Consider the following 22652-nt stretch of genomic DNA (forward strand, 5'->3'; position numbering starts at 1 on the left):
AATGATGTTGCTTCTGAAATGGTTGAACATTTTAAGGGACATCTATTTCTAAATTCTATTGCATGTAAAGTTAATTTGACCCTGGTTGGATGGATTATATCATTATTTAGAGATCCATTTCACATGTACATCTCTCACACCTTTTTTGAGTTTGAGTTCTCTGTCTGCGACTCTGTTTCATTTCATAATGCTCTATTTGGTTAACATTACTTTTTAAAAAAAAAAAAAAAATGTAACTTCATTCAACTGAGGAAAGAATATACAAAGAAAACAACTTTGAAAGGCCGAAGGGCAATAATGTAGCCTCGTTAAAATCTTGCCTCGTTAACTCTTTTTTCTTAGAAAAAAATTAATTTATTGCAGTTTACCTTAATACTTATTTAAGTGAAAAACCAAGTTTTGAGTATTGGATCGGTAGTAATCTTTTACTGTTCCATTCCACCCCAGTAGCATTATTAGACGCAATTTAACTTGGCTTTTCATTTCACAATTTTTGAATCAAAATGTCATTCATACATATACTCTGTCAAAAGTCAGTATCCTTAATAAACTCTTGATACATGAGAAATAATAATAGAGGAATAGCTTCACCAAACTCCGTAGAAATCAACTGAGGAGAGATTAAAAGTTTGATGAGTATCAGCTGTGCTTTCTGTGGACATATCCCCAGCCAGTACTACCACTATTTCCCGTGTCAACAGAGGTTTCATTTCCATGCTTGGACTTGTGGCTCGTATTTGAAGGGTATAGCCGCACGGCTATACTTTTATTATTTCTATTTATAGACTATAGCCGCGCGGCTCTACTTTTAAAATTTATATCTATAGCGTACAGCCGAACGGCTCTACTGTCTACTTATAGATTATAGCCGTGCGGCTATACTTTAAAATATTCTATTTTTTCTCCAAAGAAACAATTATTAAAATATAATTATTAATTAAAGTAACTAAAAAAGACTATCCTGGCATTCTGAAGCCGAATGTAATGGCGTCCGGTTCTCTCGTCTTGGCGGCTTGGATCCCGAACGACACTGTTGGTCAAATTGGGCAGAATGTTTTCTTGTCCAATGAGTACCATATGGTAGTTTCTGGGACACCCATCCAGGGCCGGTCTTGAGATTTTGAAGGGCCTGTGCAAACCTTAAATTGGGGCCTCACATAAGTTAACACAAACTTACACCATTATGTAATGTCATACAATAAATGTTTTTTCTTTCTTAAAGTGATCAAAGTACCCCTACTCCCAAGGACAAAATTGAAATTTCACAAAAGAATTAAATTGGATTAAATCGATTACATTAGGTCAGAGATGTTACACCTTTTGAATAATCACCATGATTGTGACGATGAGTCTTTGTCATCATAGGTAATACTCAGATATTAAATATTTTTTAACACCTAATTTATTTTGTATCAATATTCCAAGAACATCATTAATTCGATGCAATTATTTTGGTTGACTTAGTTGGATGCATTATTACTAACTAATTCCTTGTGATCGGGTATTTATTATTTCAGTTTGTGGTTGTGAAAGTAAATGAGATATTGAATGTTGGTGTTGACATCGGACAAGCCTTTAACACAAGCAGGTTTTGAAGTCGAGTCCTGAATAGAAGTTGAGGCCCTACAAACCAACACAACTAGAAACGTCTTTGTGTCAACAATTTGCTCACTCTGTATATATATAACATTTGTTATACATATAGAGTGCTGCTATTTCCACCCACCTGTCCTATTTTCTCACCCACTATGTTAATTTGAAAAATTAAAATCCTACTTTTCCACCCACCATTATTCCTAAAATACCCTTTAATTATTAATTCGACCAAACACCATCAACTCCAAGTTAAAAACATAAAAATTTTAACCCAAAAAAAAAAAAACACATTCTTCATCTTCTTCATGTGTTTTCAACATCACGACCTTACCCTACCATATTAATATTCTCATCAACCCCTTAGCAGTACTGGTGGCTTCACAACCACGACAACACCACCACAACAACATACAACCAACAAGACTACAATGAATTTTTAATTGAAGTGATGTTATATGGAATAAGGACCCGTATGTGGGTTAATCAGACTAAAAAATCTTTAAAATGGAATAAAATTAAAGGACAATTTGGCCTCTATTATCAACACCTACCAACCCCGACACAATATTAAAGGTGGAGTTGAGAATTTGATTTGAATTTTTTTTTTTTAAACTTTTCAAAGGATTGGGATGGGTAGATCAATGCTCGCTGAATTTGTTGAGGTCAGGAAGATGGAAAGAATATGGAAAGTTGTTGAGGCCCAAAAAATCTACGGTTGGGCCCGAATATATTCTCGGCCCAAAACGATATATTATTGAGAAAAGACCAAATTTGGAGCACACAAAAGTCCACCATACACAAGTCACACTCCACGTGCCATGCCAATCCGTCATGCTAGGAATCGAGATTAACATTATAAAATGCATTAGCTCTACAAATCCATGCTAATTATCCTACCAAGCATCATAATTAAAACATGCTAAGCGACATGTCATGCCAAGCACGAAATCGTTATCTCACACCCAACCACGCTACAAGCCTTAGTAGGCCCAAGCCACTCAAACTCCTAGGGCTTGCTTGAGTGGGTTGTGGCATGGATGGTAATAAATTAACATGAGGCCCATTGATGGGCCGAGAAATGGGAGGTCTCGGGTTGCTTGGGAGCCTCGAGGCTCAAGCCCATTTCTTAGGCCCAAACATGTGGGTGAGCACAAGAGAGAAAAATAGCCCAATAGCCCTAGCAAAATAGCCTATTGACACAACTAAAAAGCCCAATGTTTAACAAAAATAGCCCACTTGCTTAAGGAACCACCTTGGCCCATACAAAACCCCAAAATAAGTCACAAAAATCTCAGTCCTTTGCTGGAAAAATAGAAGCCACGTAGAGAAGGTCTGCAGGATCATTGAATAGAGCTGTTGGGAGGTTCTAACACATGGAGGGAGCAAGTTTCAAAGCCAAAACATCCAAGGACCCATGGGGTATTAGCGTGTAAGATACCAAAGAGAGAAACACCCTTCGAACCAGCATATATATCTCAACTCCTTTTCTCATCAAACTTGGCCATGTAAAAAAGGGAAGAAAGCAATAAAATAGATGGCTGGGAATGGAAATCTGCCATTAAGACAACTATGGAAAAAGGGGCCTTGAGCTTCAAAAAACCTCTGATCTAGTGCAAATAGATAGAAGGGATTTCATCAAAATGGGAAGAGTCAAGGAGGGAGATGAGAAATGAGAGGAAAAGCTTGGCCAAAATGGGTAGAAACCATTAGGGTTTCTTGAGAAGCGGTGGTTTCCAGCGGCTATAAAATGAAACTTCTCCTACCTAACCAATCCAACCCAGATTCAGAGAGCAAGCTTTCTCTCTAACTTGCAAAAACCTAGCAATCTCGTGCATTGTTCACCCTCTTCTCCATTCTTCTCTTTTGGCAGACAAAGTATCTGTCAAGCCGCCGGAAGAGCATTGTTCTTCATTTCTCTATTCCTAGCCAAATCTCCTACAAATCTCTCCTTTCTCACCTTAACACTTCCCTTTTTTCCCCTTAAGAAAGCCTAAATTTCCCCTCAGTGCTAAACTCATGTTGATTTTGCTTCCATGCCACATGCCTCTCATGCCAAGCTCAAAGGTTTATTTGTAAGTATGCAAAAATTACATGTAAGTTGCTATTATTTTGGCTGGTGAAGATAACCAAAGTACTTTCTAAGGCTCTGCTGCCCTTTCGAAGTATCTTTGAGGCTTAATTTTCGAACTCAAATAAAGGGGACAATTTCATCAGTCTGCCCTTTACGGCAGCTCAGCCCATTTACAGCTGCAGGAAGAAAAAGTCCCCTACAAGAGTAAAAGAAAAAATTTATTTTCTTTTCAAAATTTGTTTTATTTTTAGGGTTTTAGAAGTCATTTTACATAGGGATAAATTTATCTTTAAATTTTTTAAAATAAGGTGGGTGAAAAAAAATGACAAGTTGGTGAAAATAGCAGCACTCTACATATATTATACACATGAAAAAAATTTGGGACCCCTGCACACCCTCGGGGCCACCCCTGCATCCATCCATGGCTACCCCTCATGTTTCAGGAGTAGTTGCACTCTTGAAAAGCAAAAGCGCAAGCGCACACCCTGTAGTGGAGCGCAGCTGCCATTAGATCTGCACTGATGACCACAGCTAACCCCGTTGATAATTCCAGACGTCCCATTCGAGACCAAGGTTACAATTCTACGGTTGCTTCGCCCCTCGCTATGGGGGCTGGGCAAGTGGATCCTAATCGAGCACTTGATCCGGGTTTGATTTATGATGCAACGCGGCAAGACTACATCAATCTTTTGTGCTCTTCGAATTTGTCCAAGAAGAGAGTTTTTGCTATTACTAGATCAAAGAAGTATACGTGTGCTCTTTGGATTATCCATCATTTATAACGTTTTACAATAAGTCCGCAGCCACAATAATGGACAAGCAATTCAAGAGGACTGTAACCAACGTTGGTGATGGCTCAGCCACTTACAATGTCAAAGTTACAGCACCAAATAATTCTGTTGTTAGAGGGTCGCCGGAGAGATTGGTGTTCAGTAAGAAGTATGAGAAGCAAAACTACACTTTGAGAATCGAGTACATGAGCTCCGAGGAACAAGTCCGTCTCATTTGGTGACATTGTTTCGCCTGCTTTCATATTCGGCTAAAAGTTTTGCGCTTAGGAATTAGGTGCCAACTTATGCGATACAATTTTGAATTGTTAATCCCCTTTTGTCACCTTTGCTCAATTTCTAAGATTTAGCTCCCTTCATTTTGTCAACAAAACTATGAAGAAATATAAACAATAAATGTTCTATGTTTTATTTTCTTTTTACCAGAAATTTTACTGAGGGCCTCCTCCTGACTTTTGGGCCTGATCTCAATCCCATGAACAATGAGTCCACCCATAAACCCGCCAGGCTTAACCTCCAAACCAGTCATCTTGATTAACCCCCCATCTCCTCCTCCTTGACAGAAAAACTCACCCAGCTCAGCCTCCAACCAGCCATCGGTTCTACCCCTAGGAAATTCAGCTTCTTCGAGAACGATAAGGAAATAAGGAAATTATTCTAAATAAGTCAGTTAATTAAGGTTCACTTACCTTCAAGTCTGTTAATTGTTCTACGGCACTCTTTTTCCTTAAAATTCTACATATATGAAATGCTCAAAGATGAAACCAGCTGAATAACAAAGCAAGGTACAGGAAAAAAAATCTCTTATTTACCATTTATGAAAAGGCATGTATGCATAAACTCAAGTATGGATACAATTAGATGTGATTCAGGCTCCGAAAGTTGACTGAAAAGCTCGTATTGCTTGTCCCTTCACTAAATCAAAAACAAATCAATTGGTTTCATCTTTAACCCAAAACTACAATTAGGGGAACAAAACATTGATTGAGTCCTAGTAAATACAAATTGTAATTCAAGTGTGACTGGTACAGGAAAAATTCTGGTTTCAATAACCTTCTTGTCACAATATTTGGATCTGATACAGGACTTTATACATCTCAGAAAAAATGCAAAACCTGGAAAAGAAAGTCATCCAGTAAGCAAAATTGAAACAAATTAAATAGTAAGCGAGAGAGAGAGAGAGAGAGAGAGAGAGGAAAAAATAAAAGCTTGCGCAAACGTAATTCATGCAGCACGCACATAACTTGACACAATAAACGGAGATGATTGTCCCTAAAATTACCTCAATAAAATTGTACAAGGGAAATGCATAGACGGAAATTGGTTCTGACATCCTCAAATCTGATTAGCCATCTCCAAAGAAGCAATGATTTGATACTTTACAACAACATTTAACCAGCTTCTGCCCCAAATCTCTGAACCACAAATTCATCTAGTTGACCCCAGTTTGGAATACTATATTCACTCATTTTATCAGAAGGCAAGGAGCGAATGCATCCAAGAATGTGTTTGACATCCCGATACAGCCTGGTAGACAAAGTGAAAAATGATGTTTCACTAAAGAGTTCTGATAATTAACATGCACACAGGGGGAAAATTGAAAAGGTAGTACCTGTCCTTGGCCTGTGGTGTGCTGATCTCTAAGCGTGAAAATGCTTCTGAAATTTGTGAATGGAAGACTATAACCACTTGCCTGCAAAATACCAAACCACAGTAGTCACTGAGTTGCAATAAAGCTTTTTTTTTTTTAGCACGGACTGTCCCTTTCATGAAACCAAAGAAAGCATGCCAACCAATGGAAGGGAAAGGTTCAATGACCCTTTGACCACGTTTCCAAGCAAATTCGCTATATTTCTATATTATCATATTATGGGCACCAAGCTTATGGCACCACAACTTTTTGTTTTGTTTAGTGCTGATATGGCACCACAACTCACTATCAAAATAAAACATATACATCACTCTACTATTGAGCAGTTCATTATACTAATCCAATACTAAAATCTTGGTGTAAATCAGTGCTTGGGAAAAGGGGGAAAACACCCTGGAAGGCCCGCACAACTTTGTTGTTTTCTTTACAAGAGTTGAAATTCATTTCCACATATTTGAGCTAGTTAGAAACCTTTCTAGGAAATTCAAAAGCCCAAGGGAAAACACAAATTTATACTGCAAATAACGACGCTACGAGATGTAGATGCACAACAAACATGTCGTAAGTATCCAAAATCTCAGCAATTAATCACATGCTAATGTGGGCCTTACCTGAAAATTGCTTGAACATCGACCTCATGTAAAGTTCGAGTTAGGACACGTTGCAAGTATCCAACTTCCTGTAAATCAGTTGGGTGAGGCCCATAAAGATCAATCAAGATAAAGAAACTGCCAGGAACCACTACTTATTTTGCATTGGACAAAGGTATAGAAATAGAGCATTTTAATAAGATCCATCCAATATGTTTCTCATTAAAAACCAAAATTTAAAATTTTTATTAAAAAAACCCAGAGAGAGAGAGAGAGAGAGAGAGAGAGAGAGAGAGAGAGAGAGAGAGAGAGAGATAAAGAGAATAGGAGGGTTTTAGATAAATAGATACAAAAACCAAATGTTCCAATGAAGACATTTACCTTAGTAAGGGATCGAGCAAACTGGCTGGGCTGTGGGTCAGCTTCTTCAGGTCTATTCCAGCTCTCTACAATTTGAGGTAACCCACGTAGATGAACTAATAACCTTTCTCTCATGATCTGAACCAGCTTCGTATGTATTTCATCTCTGTGAACCTTGTAATCCTGTTTTAAAATGAATGAACAGACATATAAATGGTTCCCAAGAAAGAACGAGCGAATAGTGTGGTAAAAGTGCATGTGGGTTCAAAGAATCTAATTGTAAATTTCGAGATACAGGTGCATTCTTGTTCAATGAACCAAAGAATAAAACTCTGGAAAGTTCAAATGGTACTACAAACCACTAAATCACTTTCCAGAAGTAGGGAGAAATGGTAAAGACAGAAAACTGAAATAAAAAAGTACATTAGCATTGAAAATGTTAAATATGTTCCCCATTGTAAAAGACAAACCTGAGCTACTCGATCAATTTCAGATAGCAACAGTGCCTTTCTTGTCTCAGGTACTTTTAGAAAAAGAATTTGCCTGATTTCTTGAAGCAAAGAAAATGAATAAAGTCATGACATTACTCAAAACACTCCATGCTCAAAGTAGAACTGTGTACAAATACATTTCTACATATATATATATATATATATATATATATCCTGCGAGTGACATTATAATTGAGTTGAGAACATAGCTAATGCATTCACAAAAATTTGTTACTACAGCAGCACCAACCAAAGAAATAACTTTAAGTTATAATTACCTACCAGGAATAATAGCATACGTAAAACTGATGACTTGACTTGCCAAGGCCAAGTGTTTAGAAGTGATGGACTTTAAACCAGATACCTACAGCACCAGAGCATGGTTAATAGTTATAACAGAATAAAGTAACCAAAAACATCCAAAAGCGTTTGAATAAACTTCAAGGATTTCCGGACTCAAAAAAAAAAATTGCACATAAATCTAGTGGAACAATTTCAGTTTTTTGGCACATTTACATACAACAGTAGATATTTTATGAACTCGGTTGGATAACCTTTTTGGGATTTCTAAATAGTATCATCTATTTACTGAGAGAAATTTAGTACCTGCATGGCACCAGCACCAAGAACAAGTTGGCACGTTCTTGTATTGAAAAACTTTAAAATTTCTACAATACGATGAACAACTTCTGAGGACAGAGCTGGAAAAAAATTGTTCATATCAATGTACTCTGACAACATCTTCATCAATATCAAGCCACTGGAGGACAAAACCAAGAAGGGAAAATGTAATTAAAGACTTGTACTAAAAAAATTCTTTTAATTATTGATACCTATTAATAATGAGTTCCTCGATAAGTGCAAAACAGAACTCCAAATTGTAAATCAGGATTCGTGTAACAAAAAACACAATATCAGTAAGCATATTCATCCTAAGCACCATAATCCAAATCCGAAGTTTCGAAAGAAAAAAATAAAGAATAATGGGGGAAGCAGAAATATAGATACAAGAAAAAAAGACAAGATAACTAACCAGTTTACCATGTGAAAACCAACACCTTTGAAGAAAAGGGTTTGAGAGGTTGATTTTCCCCGCTCCTTCATGTTGCTGTGGTTATTTTGAGCCACAGAATTTGCGACATCAGCCTTATTTTTTTCCACTCCATCAGCATTTTGTGTAGACTTCTCTTTCGCAGTCACATCCGCGGATAAGTCACTCGAATCAGCCCGTTTAATTTGCTGTTCGGCAATTGATGGTGCTGTATTCTCTGTATGTGAATTATTACTGCTTGTGGCCATCTCCCTATAGCTTGTTTCCATATTACCTTCGATAGCATCCAGGTTCTCAGATACCAACGATTCAGAACAAAATAGTGAAGTGACAATGACTTGAAATTCATCAGGAACATCTACTTCAACCCATGTTTCTTGGTCAAGAACGGCCTTAATTTTTGCCAACTGTAATCAACCAAAAAAACAATTAGCTCAAAGCCACATACGAGGAACAATAGAACTAAAGTATGCACAATCATAAACTAACTCGAGATTCATGCTGAAATTCGATGAAGGCTTTGGCTTGTGACTGTAGGGTTCCCCTGATGCTAAATCCTGGCCTTCCCCCTATCTGTTTAAAGTGGCACAAAATAGCACCACACACATCAACACTGTTTGATCACAAAACCAAAAAACTGGAAAAAAAAATTATAGGAAAAGAAGACAAAAGGGAAAGATAAATACCTTCTCTGTAGCAGTTATAAACTCTTGGGTGATGTTAAAGATGCTCAAAAACTCCTGCAATCTCAACTTAGGATGAAGAAGAGCACGAACCCCAAGTAGCTTTGCCCATCTTCCATGGGCAGCATCACATGCTGCAACAACAGCTTCTGTGTTTTCTCGTAACACATCAGCTCTGTTTAGAATCGCATTGTTTCAGAATATTGTACAGGTTCGGAAAGACTCTAATATTGGGACAAATCGAAGCTAAACCTTTGAAATTAAACCCGATGATATACAATCAATTCTGAATTTGAAAATTGAAATAACTTCGAAGGAAAAAGAAATTGAGAGAGTATTCTAAACCAATCTTGACACCACCTATGCACACTGCAATGGACATTACTATGATACACAGAAAACCATGGCACATTCACATGTTTTATTTGGAGAGAGCCAAAATTTTGACCGGTAACACCTACAGTGCTACCAAATAATATTGTTCACGGAAGGCCCGGCTACAAGCCAGCTAGAGAAAACAAGCAGAGTGAATGGCCTTCCGTAAATGAAATTAAGGTATAATCTTAATTGTAGATGGCAGAATAAAAAATCTTCAATAAGTAATATAACCACTCCCGAAAAGGCATGGTATCTGCAGTTAAATTTATTTCTTTTGGCTATGATGAAAAGAACACTCATACAAAAACTTAAAATATAACTGTAATTGCACTATACATCCAAAATGCATCGACAATGAGCTTGTAACCTTCACATCCATGGAAATGAATACATAATCAACGAATTGCTGACATTCATAAGGCAAAATTTTATTTACACAACAAGATTAGCACAAAACAAAATCTTAAAATTACAAGATATATAAGGTTTTCAAGCATGGGAAAGTTTTAGAGTCAAACTACGAAAACAAGAGTAACATCAAAGAACTAACATGATCAAGAGAAAATAGCTCACCTAAAATTCTTAGACATGTTTGAAGGACTTGCTGCATCATTTGCTTTCCCTTGAAATGGAAGGGCCTTGGCGGAAACTCTCTGAGGTGAATACGAGGGAAGCAAACCACCTTGACTATCACTTTCTTGAGCTGTTTCTGCAGCTGCAGCACCAATCGCGATTGCAGCAGCAACTGAATCTGCTGCATAGTGACCATCAAGGTTGCACATAATCCACTCGATGGCCTTCTTCACTTCAGCAGCCCGCACTAGATGTGCCTGCATTCACTAAAATAAATCATATGACATCACACTCAAATAGTGGTTGATGCTGAAAGAAGCTCACGCAAGTATATGAATGAAACTCAGCTCATATGCCATCTAATATATAACTTAACAAGCAACCTAAAAACAGATAATATATGTAATGATTTGTTGATGTGATCATTACCCCTTTTTTATCTATTTTGGAGAACCGCTACCATTACAGCTGATTGTCCCTAATGCTCCCAAACAAATTCGACTGATAGACTCAAACATTACTCCCAAACATTAAAAAGTGTAGATTAGTTTATGTATTGCACCTGGGACTGCAATCAGCAACTCATAAGGAATAAACTTTTAAGTAGGAATAAATAGAAGTTAATGGCCACTTGAACTGGCTGCTAAATTATTTGAGCTCAGGAAGGAGTAGGAGATTGACTATTTTGCATAATAGACAACCCCCAGCCAAATCTATCAAAAAAGCTTGCTTTCATCCCTAATCATTGTTATTTATAAGAAACATCTAATTTAACTTTCAGACACAAACCAAATCATAATCAAATAATGGTGAGTTTACTGGGAATTCAACAATAATATTAAAGAGCATGTGCTTTTTCAGCAACCCAATGCCTATAAAACAAAACGAGCTTAGTCTAGAACACATACCCTTACAATCAGGAAAATAGCACTTAAAAGTTGAACAAAGCTTTCAGATGACAGGCTCCTCAACTTGCTTGCAAGTGATGCACCAATACCTAAAAAACCATGTTTTAATGATCAAAGAAGAAAAATTGTCTGTAAAGAACAAGGCACAGAACGTAAACACCAAAATTAAGCATTATACCATCAACCCTTTTTTCTATTGTATTATGTAAACTTCTCAGTCATAAGCATAAAAGACAAACAATATTATGAATTCTCACCATCTGCATCTACTATTCGCTCTCCAGGTGTAAAGTCTGACTCCATGGGTCGGGAAACAAGAACAGGAAGCAGCTCTGCAACTGCATTTTTAATAGCAGTCTTCATGTCAGCTGTAAGCTGGTCACGATATAACCTCAACACAGAAGGGAGCTTGGCCTGAAAGTAAAAGGACACCATCGAATGTTGTACTCACTGATCACAGAAAGAAAACAATTCCATCCCCAAATGTATAAAAAATAAAGGCTGAATGAAAAAATTAGGTTCTACAGAACATAATGACTCACTGTTCTAAGCAATCCAATGATGACAGGAAGAAGACGATCTTGATAATTGGAGGTTTCTTCATCGTCCAACTTAATCTGCCAACATGACAATTGCAGCAATCAGTTCAGATACAGAATCCTGCACTAACTCCTGACATTCACAATAAAGGAAATCAACTTGAAAAAGCAGCCACAGGGTGTAACAAATGCAAACAACAAACAACAAATTTTGGACAAGGGACTCTACGTGCATAACAATAGTTAATTTCATGAAAGATCCTACAAAGGGTTTATAGCTGAAGGAAATGGTCTGCATTAAATCAAACCCTTCCTTGGAGGGTTCAGCAGAACTAGCAAGATGGCTTAGCCCAGGGCACTGGTTTTTGACCCATCTTCACAAACTGTTGTTGTAAAGTCAAATTTATGAGCTTACTATGAAATTTGATAAAGTACCACGTAAAATTTGCAAAGAAATTTTTATAGTGCTTCCAATAATGAATTTAACTGTAAGCATTCAAGCTGGTCTGGAAAATAATAATAATAATACAAAGACCTTAGTGATAAGCTTTTTTTTTCAATCAGTGCAAACCAGCCTCTCTCGGGAGAGTATATCTTTTAATAAATAAAAGAAAGTATTATCCGATTCAAGACAAAGACTTGAGTTTTGGGTATCATACTAAAACCAAAGAAGAAAAAACACCTTTCAAAGGCACTAAATAAGCATATGCAATTGATCTTACTTCACCATCTTCTCCATTCATGAGAATTGATGCCCTTGCTTGCGCTCTGGATATAATTATAACATCTGTATCTCCAGCATCGTGTATTGAAGCACGCATAAACTCTGCAGAAAGAATGCTACAAGAATAAACTTAATAAGTTACTATAAACATGCCTCGTATCATCTTATTTCCATCTGAAAGACAGAAAATGTTTATTTAGGTAGAATAGCAATATTCTGGTCAATATAACTCAGTCAAACTGAATTCAGCAAAGCACATCTATTCCAAAATATCAAATTGCAACACAATTACTGTTACTTTTCCTTAAGGAAACAACCGTCTTGTTAGGGTTCAGATTATCAGAAGAAAGAAATTAAAACCTGCCAACCTCAGTCCCAAGTGTGTAGATCCACACATAATTAGGGAGATTATACCTATTTATGGATTCAATTGAAGCTGCTAACCAATGTCACTCATTTCTCTAAAAGCAATGCAAATAGTGTTACTCATTTCTTTAATAACTAGTGTCATCACAATGGGAGATTATACCTGTTTATGGATTCAATTGAAGCTGCTACACGATCCCTGAGGTGATGAAAGCAATGTAGACCAGTAAGCTCATCCCCATCCTATTGAACACATAGAACATCAGTAAGGTACATAGAAATTGTAGTCCAGTATACTGCATTCCTCTGTTTAAACACACTAGTTAGTGGAATCGGATAAAACAAAAAGTAAATACAAATATACCAGCAATTGCTGCAAATCATCTGTGACATCCAAAGCTCCAGCACAATCTGCAGAGGCAACAAGCTGTATGACAGAAAAAGTAGATCAACTTATATCAAGAAACTTGCTACTTATGGTAATAACCATATAAATTTTTATCAAACTCCTCAGCTGATGAGTCATGAGCATTTATAATAGAAAAGGAAGAAATGCACAACAATCACGTGAAACAGTTATATGCACAGCTAGATTGTATTTTGCATAATCCTATTCGGGGTTTGAATTTATGTATTCTACTAGACATTTCATCAACAGGTTAAGGGTTAATATTACAACAGAAGATCTTATATGGAGTTTAATTTTTAGCATCACATGAACCATTTTAAACAGATAATCTTAGTAGTATATGCCAGAAATATCCCCGATCACATATCAGTGCTTTCAATTGGCTGATACTAGTATTTGCCAGAAATGTAAGGCGTCGCTAAGTTTTATACCATGAACCATCTTGAAATGAGGCGAATCTACTCAGGAGAAAGTTAAAAATCAAAACGTAACCAACTGGCAATTTTGAATGAAGTGATTCTAGACCATACAACTACCGATTAGCAAAGCATGGACAATTCAATCCACCACTAAACCGAAGTGAACTAAAAAAATGAATGGAAGATTTTAAAGCGCAATGGAATACCAACCAGTTTAAGCGCAGAAAGAGCTTGATTGACATAAAGAATGAGCCTCAATTTCTGTTGAAGAGCCAACAAATTACTCCTGGTTTCATTCAAATCATGAATCTGCCTGGCGCACTCGACCAAATCGACATCCAAGAGCAGAATGGTCTCCTTGAGCTCGCGAATCCGACTACATCCTTCGACGATCTTCACATTCAAGTCCTGCAACTGCCCCTGAGCCTCGAAGAAGGAGTTGGAACGCAGCGAGATCTCTTTCACCAAGTGAAGCTCCACGACGTCCAAGTAATGCGAGAGCTTCTCCTGGAGCACCAGATTCTCGGAGACGTTCGTGAACGGGCAGGCCGATCGAAATGTGGCACCGTCTTCCAGGGCAAAGTCTTCTTTGAAATAGAGAGCGGGGACTTCTCGGAGGCAGGCGACGAGGGCTTCGCCTTGGCCGCCGATGGAGTCGATGTCCGAGTTCTCCTTCTTGACGTGGTTGATGATGTCCTCGAAGCGGTTGTAGTGATCGGAAATGGAGGCGAGGTAAGGCTGGAAGTCGGATCGGGTCACGGAGTCGGATGCCGATTTGGGTATGAGGGGCGCGAATTCGGGCGGGGCGACGGAGGCGGAGGAGGACCACCAGCCGACCCAGGAGGAGGAGTCGGAGGCATTGGGGTTGTTGAGGATGGAGGCGAGGCTCTGGCTGGTATTCGGGTCGGATATGGAATTGGATCGGCTGTGGGACCTTCCGGGTCGGGAAGGCTGGGCGTCCATGACTACCATTTTCTTATTAGAACCATGGATGTTGCTGTTGCTGCTGTTGTTGCTTGAGTGGCTCTGGTTCATGTATATTATTATTATGTGATCAAATAAAAAGGAGAGCGAGTTTCAGTTGGCTGAGTTGACTCGGATCGAGTTGGATAAACCCTACGGACGGTGCAGGAGGAACAAGAGGAATGTATGTGATGTGAGGGTGGATCTGGGAATTGGAAATGACCATATCATATTCATATGGGATCTGGGAAAGAAAGAAAGAAGAAAAGAAAGTGGAGAGAAAATAATAATTAATTAATTAAATTCAATAAATCACAGAGACAGGTCGAGGTGCTGTTTGTGACGATGGCCGAACCGAAATACACAGAGAGAACCGGGCTGACCCGGATACCTAAGATCAAGCCCAACTAGTTTTGGGCAAACCATATGCTTGGACTAGCCAGCCCGTAAAGATTTTGAAATCAATTCCAAAACCCAACTGGAGTTTTTTTCGGTGGGAAAAGAATTTGGAGTTTTTTAAGATGATGGAATTAGCAAGAGGTCCCAATTCAAATTCCCTCATCTCCCATTGATTAAAATTAAAAAAGATTGACAAAAATGATGATAGGATTAGGAAAAGGAAAATCCACAATAAAGTAAGGTGAAGGAGGTAAATTAAGAAAAATGCCTGTTAATGAGCACCAAGTGACCCACAATAAGAAATAAAGGTCAAGTAAAGTTCTCATTGGGATTGGGTGTAGAAGATACAATGTCTTAGGTAAAATTGTTGAGACTTGAGAGTATGTATCCCACGCTTTGCAATAGTGCTTAAAAGATCTTCGGTCTTTTCTCAAAAATAAATAAATTTGATCTTGGGACTCTCCGCTTATTGCCAATTCACACCATTCCGAAAATTGTTTACCGTCTCAACATTACAATAAAAAGCCATATTCAAGTGTTCTTTTTAAATAATAAGTAAAATTCATTCTTTTTCCAGATGGTGATTGCCGCTGGTTAGTGTTATCAACTTAATTGAGCTTGCCTGAACATGATCATCACCAGCAGGTAGCAAATTTGATTAGTCTGATTGCATCTGGATCGGATGCAGAAGCTGAAATCCATGAAGCTGCCTAGCCTACCTTTGTCATTGTACCTATTTTTTCTTCTACACAATTGCAATCAACCAAGAAACTGCCAGCAAGAGTACATAGGCAACAAACAGCTTGACTGCTCAGACACCTCTTCCATATCAAAAGGCTACAACTGCAATGAAGGCCCTCTAAACTCATGCAGATCCATCCTCCTATGTCACCTTCAGATCCCAGCCACCCTACGACGACCTCATTAGCATCGCCCGTCTCCTCGGTGCTGAAGCTTCCAGCGTAGCCTCATGTAACAACACCTCATCTAATGATCATGGTAAAATTCCTCCTAACAAATTGATTATCATTCCGGTCCCCCCATGTACATGCTCTGGGACGTCTATTTATCAGCATGTAGCGCCTTACACTGTTTTCAACAGTTTTTAAGAATACTTCATGTAGCCAATGATATATACCAAGGCCTGACTACTTGCCAGGCCTTGAGAGACCAAAACCATTATTATTAAAATGGAAATAATAATATTGCAGCCGGAGCAAAGCTGAAAGTTGAGGTGGGATGTGCATGTCCTAGTGCAAAGCAAATGGAAAATGGGGTGATCTCCCTGCTGACTTACATGGTGACCTGGAATGACACAGTTACACTGATTGGAGAAAAGTTTGGGGTAGATGTGCACAGCGTACTAGATGCAAATATGTTTTCATGGAGCAGCACCATCTACCCATTTACTCCTATTTTGGTTCCACTCAAACATGAAATTTGCACTGCAAATCCAGTTGGGACTAAATCATTATGCCCGTGAGCGACCGTCACCATAGTGGATGGGGAGATTCAGGGGATTTCGGTTGCATATGTGGTAGTAAACGGTTCAAAGGCAGTCAGGTTATCTTAGGTATGGCTCGGACAACTTTTCACCAGGTTATCTTTTCATTTAAATGAAAAACCTGCATTGTTTACTTCATAACCATGTGGAATTATTTCATTTCGATTTGGAACAACAACTAATTTGGTGGACATATTGCTTTATCTGTAAATTAACTTTAGGTGTTTGCCTTGGGACTGTATTCTTATGCATGTTTCCTTTGGGTTACAAGTTACATCAATTCCTGAAGAGAAGAAGATGCAAAATTCGCAAAGAAAAGTTCTTCAAGCAAAATGGTGGCTACTTGTTACAACAAAAATTCCATGCTAACAACACTACAGTGCTGGCAAAGATCTTTACTGCAGAAGAGCTGCAGGAAGCAGCAGATAATTTAAACGAGAGCCGGTTTCTTGGTCAGGGAGGCTATGGCACAGTTTACAAAGGAATGTTACTTGATGGCAGCACAGTTGCGGTTAAGAGGTCAAAGTGTGGGGACACCTCGTGGTATTTACCAAAATAGAATTGTGCAATTCATTAATGAAGTTTATATCTCATCCCAAATAAATCACCGAAACATAGTGAAATTGCTGGGTTGTTGCTTGGAGACTGAGGTTCCATTACTAGTGTACGAGTTCGTCTCCAATGGAACTCTCTCTCATCATCTTCATGCTAAAGACCAGCCCTCTCATGGGATACTCGTCTACGAATTGCATGTGAAGTTGCTGGAGCAGTAGCATATATGCACTCAGCAGCATCAAGCTCCATTCTTCATCGTGATATCAAATCGCCCAACGTACTCTTGGATGACAAGTTTAGTGCAAAAGTATCTGATTTTGGGACTTCAATATCCATTCCTTAAGACCAAACTCACTTAACCTTGACAGTGCAGGGTACTTTTGGGTACATTGATCCAGAGTACTTCCAGTCAAATAGGTTCACAGAGAAAAGCGACGTCTATAGCTTTGGGGTTATGCTTGTAGAGCAATTTCTTTTACTAGAGAAGAGATGATGGGAGAAATCTTATGATGCACTTCGTTTCTTTGGCGAAGGAGAATCAACTTCATCAGATTTTGGATCCTCGATTGGCTGGAGAAGCGGAGCCAAAGGATATTGATGCCATTGCAAGGCTTGCAACCAGATGCTTAAGATCAAATGGAAAAAGGAGACCAACAATGAGAGAGGTGTCAATGGAGCTAGAAGGATTGAGAAAGACTGAAAGATGCTTAGAGATGCACCAAACGCCTCAACCATTAATGATGTAACCGTACAAGAATCTTTTGAGGATAGCATTGTCTCCACCTACGAACTGGGTTTTACTTCAACCTTGGAATCAGCGAGATGTGGAAGAGTTTTCATGTAAAGAGGTTTCGGCGTAATCTTTAATGGTCATATATCATTTTTCTTTATTTTTGTGTCAGACTTCGGCGTAATCTGAAATTTGTTTAGTTAAACTTGCCAGATCTTAAGTCCAAAACAGACGAAAAGAAAACTTGCCAGATTGTGGAAAAAATTTGTGATTTATATGGGACTTTCCTTATTGGTTGGTGCTATTTTTGTTCATCTGAATTGATGCATCATGTCGATTTGCAGGGAGATAAAAGAACAATAAGGTAGTCTGGAGATTCTCTGATCTTGTATGTCCGGACGAATTCCGGTTCGAAGTTAGCATCATGTTGTAGCTGGGGAACTTGGGAACTAATTATCAAGTTGTATAGCCGCACGGCTATACTCTATAAGTAGAAAAGTTTTACCGTCGCGCCGCGCGGCTATACTCTATAAATAGAAATTATAACAGTATCGCCGGGCGGCTATACTCTTTAAATACAATATTTTGACAACATAGCCGAACGACTCAACTCTATAAATAGAAATTTTAACAGTACAGCCGTGCGGCTACAATATTTTAACAGTATAGCCAAATGGCTATACTCGTTCAATTACTTTTTTACTTTTTTTTTTGGGCAACTTCTTTAATTTAATATATGTAATTAAGTAATATCTTATTTTTTTTATAATTAGTTTAATTAATAATTATATTTTAATTATTGTTTCTTTGGTAAAAATAGAATTTTTTTACAGTATAGCCGGACGGCTATACCCTCTAAATAAAAATTTTAACTGTATAGCCGGCCGGCTGGATTCCATAAATAGAAATTAACAGCCGGAAAGACCTCGAGAGAAGCCGTCATAGTCACACGCTAAATCCTACTATCAGTGGTTATACTGCATAAATAGAAATTATAAGAGTAGAGCCTTTCGGCTCTACTGTTTAAATACAATATTTTAACGGTATAGCCGTCCGGCCCTACTCTATGAATAGAAATTTTAAGCGTACAGCCGCTCGGCTATACCCTTTAAATACAATATTTTAAAGGTATAGCCGGTCGACAATATGCGTTAAAAGTATAAAATTAGTTTCTTTACTTTTTTTTTTTTGGTGACCAACATCTTTAATTTAATCTATGTAATTAAGTAATATTTAGTATTTTTTAGTTACTTTAATTAATAATTATATTTTAATTATTGTTTCTTTGGTGCAAAAAAAGAATATTTTAAAGTATAGCCGCACAGCGCTACTCCGTAAACACAAATTATAAGAGTATAGCCGCTCGGCTATATGCTCTAAACACAAATTATAAGAGGTTACCCGCTCGGCTATACGCTTTAAATAAAATATTTTAACAGTATAGCCGCTCGGCTGAACTCTACGAATAGAAATTTTAAAGGTAGAGCCGCCCGGCTATACTCTGTGAATAGAAATTTTGCAAGTCTAGCCGGGCTGCCATACACCATAAATAGAAATATAAAAGTATAGCCGCCCCGCGATACTGTTTAAATACAATATTTTATAGTATAGCTGGACGGCTCAACTCTATAAATAGAAATTATAAACGTACAGGTTTACACGTTATTTGGAAATTCTCACGCTCGAAACTCCAACGCCGACGAGCCATGATCCGCCGACGAAGCACGAACGAACCAGGAATGACGCGAACGACGGTACAAATTCTTATCCCTTTCCTTTTTTCTCTGTGATTATTGGATTCAATGTTTGACTCCAACTTGTTTTCTTTGTTTTTGTTCAATTTGTGATTGATTTGGGGTTCAATTTTGACTGGATTAGGGTTTCTCTGTCAGATAACGGGTTAGGGTATCCATGTGTGTTCAGATTTTTTCTCTCAGACAAACATCATTTGGTGGTGATGATGATAACTTTATCATATAGTGTTCTGATTATAACTGCTGCCATCTTTGTTTATTCTGCCATTATTGAGCTAGAACTGGAATTGTCCATCATGCTCATCTACAAACTGCAGTAATTCCCAGTATGCATTTACTTTTGAGTATTTAAGTAAGAATATGTTTCTTAATCCTTAAATTAAATATGGATTGTTTGTGCCAGATCCCATAAAAAATATTGAACAAGTGATTTTTTATTCCATCGTCTTAACTCTTAACTAACCAGTTTGGTAAGCAGATGTTAGGTTTGGTCAGTATGCTAAAGCTGTTTATTTTACCCTTGCACCCGAATTCAAACATCCTTCCTGTACATTAGAGTAGTTAGAATTAGAATATCAAACCAGTCTGATAAAAATTTCTAATGCAAATTGGTGTATTCGACCATGTTGGGCTAGCCCATCAAAACAAAGCTATTGGTGAACGTGGGCTTGACTTTGTAGGCTGTTGCCAGTCAGCATGGCAGGTTGGGTTGGGTTGAGCACAATAACTTTTGCAGAAATAAATAATTGAAAGTGCTTTCGAATGTTATTAGAAACACGTTTTTGGGAAGCCTTCCAAGTATACCGAGTGCTATAGCATCTCAGCCTTAGGTACGCCTGGCCCTCCTCCCTCTTCTTTCTTCTTCATTTCTTAACATATAACTCAGTTTTCCCACCCAAAACAAACGTGAACCTCCAATCATTATAATTGAACTCAATTTCATACATTTTTCATAATGGGTAGATTGCAGTTTGCTTAGCTGGATTCATATACTTCATCGAATGGTTGCTGTATTCTTTCGAAAAGCTATAAAAACAAATGCGGCAACTGTTTGATGAAATGCTTCACTGAGAAATCAAATGGTCCAACTTTTTCAAAGTTCTTATTTTGCTTGTTTATTTATTGTGTTTGGGTGCTTTACGATAGGTTTGAGATCTTGAGGCCGATATAGAACAATGGGAAGCGAAGAGGACCCGGTGAAGAAGACTCAGGTGGTGAATGCCCGGGCTCAAAACATTAGTCACAATGTTCGGTGCACTGAGTGTGGAAGCCAGTCCATTGAAGATTCACAAGCAGATATTGCCATCTTGCTTAGAAAGGTATTGCATTTATCATTATGTTGCATAAAGAAGATGGAGATATTTGCTATTCTTGTTTCATAAATGACTTGTTTTTTTTAAGGACCTACTGTAACATAATGGTTATTTGCTACCAGTCAATACCAATTTCAACTTATGCTATTTGCTTTTCTCTAATCACTCTGATTGCTTTCTAGTGGTGGTAATGCATATGTTATTTGTGCAGTTAATTCGTGATGAGATTCATGCTGGGAAGAGTGACAAAGAGATTTATAAGAAGCTTGAAGAGGATTTTGGGGAGACGGTACTTTATGCCCCAAAGTTTGATATGCAGACTGCAGCCTTGTGGCTATCACCGGTCAGTTGAAGAACCTTCAATAAAAGAAGTTAAACTTTTATATTTGTATTTTAAATCTTAATTTGTACATCTTACTGCTGCATTTGGGAAACAGCTTCTGGTTGCTGGTGCTGCTGCAGGAATTTGGGCTTATAAAAAGCACAGGCAAAAGACTAATGTCCACATCATGGCGCTGAACCTTGTTAGAGGTGTTCCATTAACCCCAAATGAGAAGCAAACCATGTTAGACCTCCTCACACCGCCGCCTTCACGAGGAAATATTCCTTCCTCGTGGTGGAGGAGGTGGAGAGAACAATGATGTGCCTTCAGGCCTTCTTTTCAATCTTTTGCTTTGAACTATAGGGTTGAAACTATGGAACTATGGCTGAATAGCAGTCTCCGGAGATGTAAATCAACTTGTTAATTGGTCTATTTTATAAGTAAACTCATTCATGATAAAGAAGTGAGACTTTTGTACAATTTCGTATCGTAGCCAGAGCTCACGTTGATTGCTTTGTTTAATAAATGATGTCTTGTTATTTGACTCTATCATTTAAAAATCTTATCCATATTTTGGTTGGAATTTGCTAGCCTTGAGTTTTTTAGTCTGAATTGAAAACCTCCCAGTTGCTTCCACTTACTTGTCTAATTCTCTCAACTATCAACTAATTGCAACTAAGACCCCTTGTTCTTTTTATTTATGTAGTTAAACCCCTATTACTTCTAGCAAATCACACCCTTTCTATCCATGTCCTAGTAGGTCCTTCAACATTTCAGTAGATTTGTACAGAAGGATTCACTTGGAATAATTTAGGAAAGAAAAGTTGACTCTTTTATAAATTCTTAGTAACCGCTCTGATGTTTTGCCCTAGACTTAGAATGTAACTGTTGGAATGTATATATACGTATGATGGCAATTGGTTGTATATATATACTTGTTTGGCAGGTGTAAATGTGTTGGTATTGAGCCAGTTACAAAGGAAACTCTGCCAGTTTTTGAGTAGAAGTCAACCTTGTTATTTTATCGTGCTTTGCATAGAAGGACAATTAGGTCATTTGTGCCCGACATCAGCCAGGTGTCGGACACGCACAGGATCTGGCTCGGATTCCAAAGCGGAATTTGGGTCGGGTCCTGTCATAAATACAAAAAGCAACCAAATCTCAAACATGTCCATACATAACAAACAATATAGCCAAGCAAGAAAGTTCCAAAATAGCTCACGTTTTCCTTCATGTGGTCAACCAAAATTATCTTTCCTTGAGTCATCATGCTTATTAGATAAGACATGCAATTTGTTTAACACTACATGCTTCTATGACTAATGATCAAATACATGCTTATTAATTGCCACATAAATTTATGCTTGTCTTTCTCTAGCAATTTCTTTAAAACATGTCACAGCAATATGATAACAAAAGTAATTTGCCCATTCTTTCAGAAAACTTTAGTTAATTCAACGTAGCCATTAAAACTGAAATATAAAACTTGAAAGCATATCATGGTTTATAGTTCAG

General features: G+C 37.8%; 2 protein-coding genes and 1 pseudogene across 3 annotated transcripts; 2 read left to right on the forward strand and 1 right to left on the reverse strand.

Moving 5' to 3' along the window:
* Positions 5242–14877, reverse strand: LOC18773707 (vacuolar protein sorting-associated protein 54, chloroplastic). Its single transcript, XM_007208051.2, has 19 exons — positions 13808–14877; positions 13134–13196; positions 12933–13012; positions 12402–12519; positions 11683–11757; positions 11398–11554; positions 11141–11229; positions 10233–10489; positions 9285–9456; positions 9088–9171; positions 8581–9005; positions 8154–8307; positions 7830–7911; positions 7527–7606; positions 7078–7239; positions 6718–6785; positions 6068–6148; positions 5738–5982; positions 5242–5570 (listed from the first exon to the last, which is right to left on the reverse strand). Exons 1-18 carry the CDS (start codon positions 14630–14632, stop codon positions 5847–5849), a joined length of 3108 nt encoding a protein of 1035 aa, XP_007208113.2. The 5' UTR covers positions 14633–14877; the 3' UTR covers positions 5242–5570; positions 5738–5846.
* Positions 15642–17764, forward strand: LOC18774997 (annotated as a pseudogene).
* On the forward strand, positions 19396–21684 carry LOC18775100 (cytochrome c-type biogenesis CcmH-like mitochondrial protein). 2 transcript variants are annotated; one of them, XM_007208466.2, is made up of 4 exons: positions 19396–19502; positions 20649–20821; positions 21027–21158; positions 21253–21684. In XM_007208466.2, exons 2-4 carry the CDS (start codon positions 20678–20680, stop codon positions 21454–21456), a joined length of 480 nt encoding a protein of 159 aa, XP_007208528.1. In that variant the 5' UTR covers positions 19396–19502; positions 20649–20677; the 3' UTR covers positions 21457–21684. The 2 variants fall into 2 exon arrangements, with proteins under 2 accessions (XP_007208528.1, XP_020420728.1); XM_020565139.1 differs by lacking the exon at positions 19396–19502 and adding an exon at positions 20201–20332.

The sequence above is a fragment of the Prunus persica genome, chromosome G6 (assembly GCF_000346465.2).
Source record: "Prunus persica cultivar Lovell chromosome G6, Prunus_persica_NCBIv2, whole genome shotgun sequence".
In the NCBI taxonomy this organism is placed as follows: Eukaryota; Viridiplantae; Streptophyta; class Magnoliopsida; order Rosales; family Rosaceae; genus Prunus; species Prunus persica.